At 35.2% G+C, this 3,228-nt stretch overlaps 1 protein-coding gene across 1 annotated transcript; it reads left to right on the top strand.

Annotated features, from left to right (window-relative positions):
- The first annotated feature begins 497 nt into the window (after positions 1–497).
- On the top strand, positions 498–1,277 carry LOC144477847 (uncharacterized). Its single transcript, XM_078195584.1, has one exon. The coding sequence runs from the start codon at positions 498–500 to the stop codon at positions 1,275–1,277; it is 780 nt and encodes a 259-aa protein (XP_078051710.1).
- The last annotated feature ends 1,951 nt before the right edge of the window (positions 1,278–3,228 follow it).

Genomic DNA, 3,228 nt, shown 5'->3' with positions numbered 1-3,228 from the left:
CTTCTCAAGTGATTCTTTCTCAAGTGCAGTTTTGGTGTAAGCACTTGGGTGACCCAACCGGGTCCATATGACCTAACGCAGAAACAAAACCGACTCTTATCGGAGATTCACAAGCAACACTCCCTCCAATGAGTTCTCTTTAGTAAAAAAAATGCAGTCGTATATTGAGAGTCGGAGAGTAAAGATCAGAGCCTACAAGAAATAAAGTTCGACAAGTAGTTACAATACACGACAGTTTGTGTTTGTAAGCGATCTCTGAGATGGTCGCCGATCAGGCGGCGCACTATTTATGTTTCCAAGATAAGGAGGTCTCTGTTTAGGTGATGAGAGGGTTCATCGACGGGAGGAGGCCCTTTTTCCGAAGAGAAAGGGCAGTCGAATAAAGATCTTTGAGAAAGAAGCAACCCACCTAATTTCTCACCTTGTGTCATCTACAAGTTTCATTTGACAATTTCTGTTACATTCAGTTGGACTTGTGTTTCACTGCAACCCTGAATATGTCCGCACGGTCAATGAGAGAGTTGGAAAGAATTCGACAAATAAGTGAAGTGAATTCAGGTGAAGAAGATTCGATTTCTGAAGATGATCAAAGCGAAAGTCAAAGTGATTTTCCAGACAGTGAGGAAACTCAGGATGATAATGTGGTTGCCGATGAAAATGCGTATTTTTTGAATCTCCGTAGAGTACAGAGGCACCGAAGGTTTTTATCGGATTCTGAAAGTGATAGTGAACAGAATTTTGAAGACACTGTCACGGCTGTTGATGGAACTGTTTGGCAGCGAATCCGAGAAGGGCCGACAATCGGAAGGCCATCACTTACTTTCAGAGAAATTTCAGGTCCAACGGCACACGCCAAAAGAAATATTATGTTTGGTAAAGCCTCATCCGCATTTTTCGTGATAATAGATCACACCATTATTGAAAACATAAAAAAATATACAGAAGCAGAAGCTTTACGAGTTTTGGGGACTGCATGGGAGCTGCCTATAAAAAAATTATATGCATTCATTGGAGTGTTATATGCTCGTGGCGCTTATCAGGCAAAAAATGTATCCATTTCCCGCCTGTGGAATTCGAAATGGGGACCTCCCTTTTTTTCGAATGCAATGTGTAGGAACGCCTTCTCAGAAATTTTGAGATTTCTGCGGTTCGATGACAGAAGTCAACGAATCCAACGTTTAGGTGAGGGACAAATACGCTCTCATTTCAGACGTATGGAAGCAATTCATAGAAAATTGCCAGAGTTGTTACAAGCCAGGTGCGGATCTCAGCATTGATGAGCAACTCTTTCCTACGAAAACTAGATGTAAATTTACGCAATATATGCCAAACAAACCCGACAAATTTGGCATAAAGTTTTGGTTAGCGTCTGATGTAAAAACCAAATACCTTGTAAACGGTTTGCCTTACTTAGGACGTGATGAAACCAGACCGACGTCAATACCACTCGGCGAATTTATGGTGATGAAATTAGTTGAACCTTTCACCAACTGTAGAAGAAATATTACAACCGACAATTTTTTTACGTCTTCATCTTTGGCTGCAAAATTATTGGCGAAAAGGACAACGTTAGTGGGAACAATGCGTGCGAACAGGAGGGAATTGCCCGCACTTGCAAAAACAACGAAAGATAATTTGAAACTTCTTTCAACACTGATATACAAATCAAATGACTGTACGCTAACGATTTATAAATCTAAACCAAGAAAAAAAGTAGTGATATTGAGTACCAAACATAAAACCGTAAAAATCGTAATTAGTCAATTGTTTTGTTTATAACAATAAAAATATGTGTTTCATTTTAGACGAAATCAGAAATGATGTTGCAAATTATTTCCTTTAATAAATAAAGAATTTTTTACGAAAAATCTACGTTTATTTCATAAGGGGTCAAATGACCCCCTATGGTAAGATTAGGTATAGAAAAATGCCGGTACGTTTAGTGCTAGTAATGGGCAATACTTTGAGTGAACTGATTTTGAACGTTGTATTTTAAATAAAGCTTTTATTTGTGAAGAAAACAGCGAGAACTTATTCAAGGTACTAATACATACTAGATAATAATCGACTGAATTCTTTGTAATCGAATACTTCAGAATATTTCTCTTCCATTTATAACAATTAAACTGCGTGATCTTTATCTTGATTGCATAAGGCAAAAGGTAACTTTGCTAAGTGCACAATAATGTAACAATATTTTTTAATTTGTCTATTGTCTTTACATTTTTATATCTCATTCTTTAATTTTCAATTTGTTAAAGTTTCGCATTGTTGTAATTGAAACGTTTCAATTCAAATTTTTATTATCCTTATCTTTTGATTAATACTACTTATCGCATACATTTTAACGAATGTAACAAGCATAAAAATTGATGAAACACGTGATTCATGTTCATATTTCAATAGTGAACGCAAGTAGCGTACAGATTGTATAAACTAATCATATTAGCTTAAATAATTTATTTAGATTTATTCAAATAACATGTAATTATTTTTATTTTTTATTTAAACGTTTAAATAACAAATATGTGGATTTTATGTGTTAGAAGTGTTACGAGCCGAGGGCTAAGGCAGTTGTGCGTGACCGAGGTTTCGTTTAATGGTAGAATTGGGGGTATAAGGACTAAACAATTGCGGACGAGCCGATGTCTGTTTCACCACCGGGACCCACAGGAAGGTAACTCGTAGATGAGCCGACGTCTGTTTCACCGTCGGGGCCTACGAGCCGGAATAAGAATTCCTATTTTTTTAAAATAAATCAGGTTGATGTAATTAATGCTCTAGATTAAAGGAAAAATATTTAAAAAAATCCTAGTATAAATAAGAATTTGAATTATTTAAAAAACAGTATGATGGAAATTTACATCATTATGCATTGTTACATATATAGCTCAGTACTAAATAAATCAAAAGATATTGTTTACTTATTTTCCTTTATTCTAAATAATAATTTAAAAAACAATTATTATTTTTATTCAAGCACAAATTAACTCCACATTTATTACACGAAATTGTGGAATAGCCTTTACATTTGGGAAATGTACAACAAACAGTGGAATGACAAGTTCTAGGCTTGTTAATTGACAGTGACGTTTGCTATTTTTTGACAACTGCGTTTTGTTGTACGCAATAGTCATTTATAAAGTTGCCAGCAACAACAAATTTAAAGTTTACAGTTTTTGAGTACCTTTTTTTCTTCACTAAATGTTATGATTGAAATTTCCATCA

This window comes from Augochlora pura, unplaced genomic scaffold (genome assembly GCF_028453695.1).
Source record: "Augochlora pura isolate Apur16 unplaced genomic scaffold, APUR_v2.2.1 APUR_unplaced_443, whole genome shotgun sequence".
NCBI classification, from domain to species: domain Eukaryota; kingdom Metazoa; phylum Arthropoda; class Insecta; order Hymenoptera; family Halictidae; genus Augochlora; species Augochlora pura.
This window is presented reverse-complemented; position numbering and strand designations above follow the sequence as displayed.

Excerpts from the sequence above, each read along its gene's own strand:
- LOC144477847 (XM_078195584.1), top strand. The coding sequence starts at position 498 with ATGTCCGCACGGTCAATGAGAGAGTTGGAAAGAATTCGACAAATAAGT.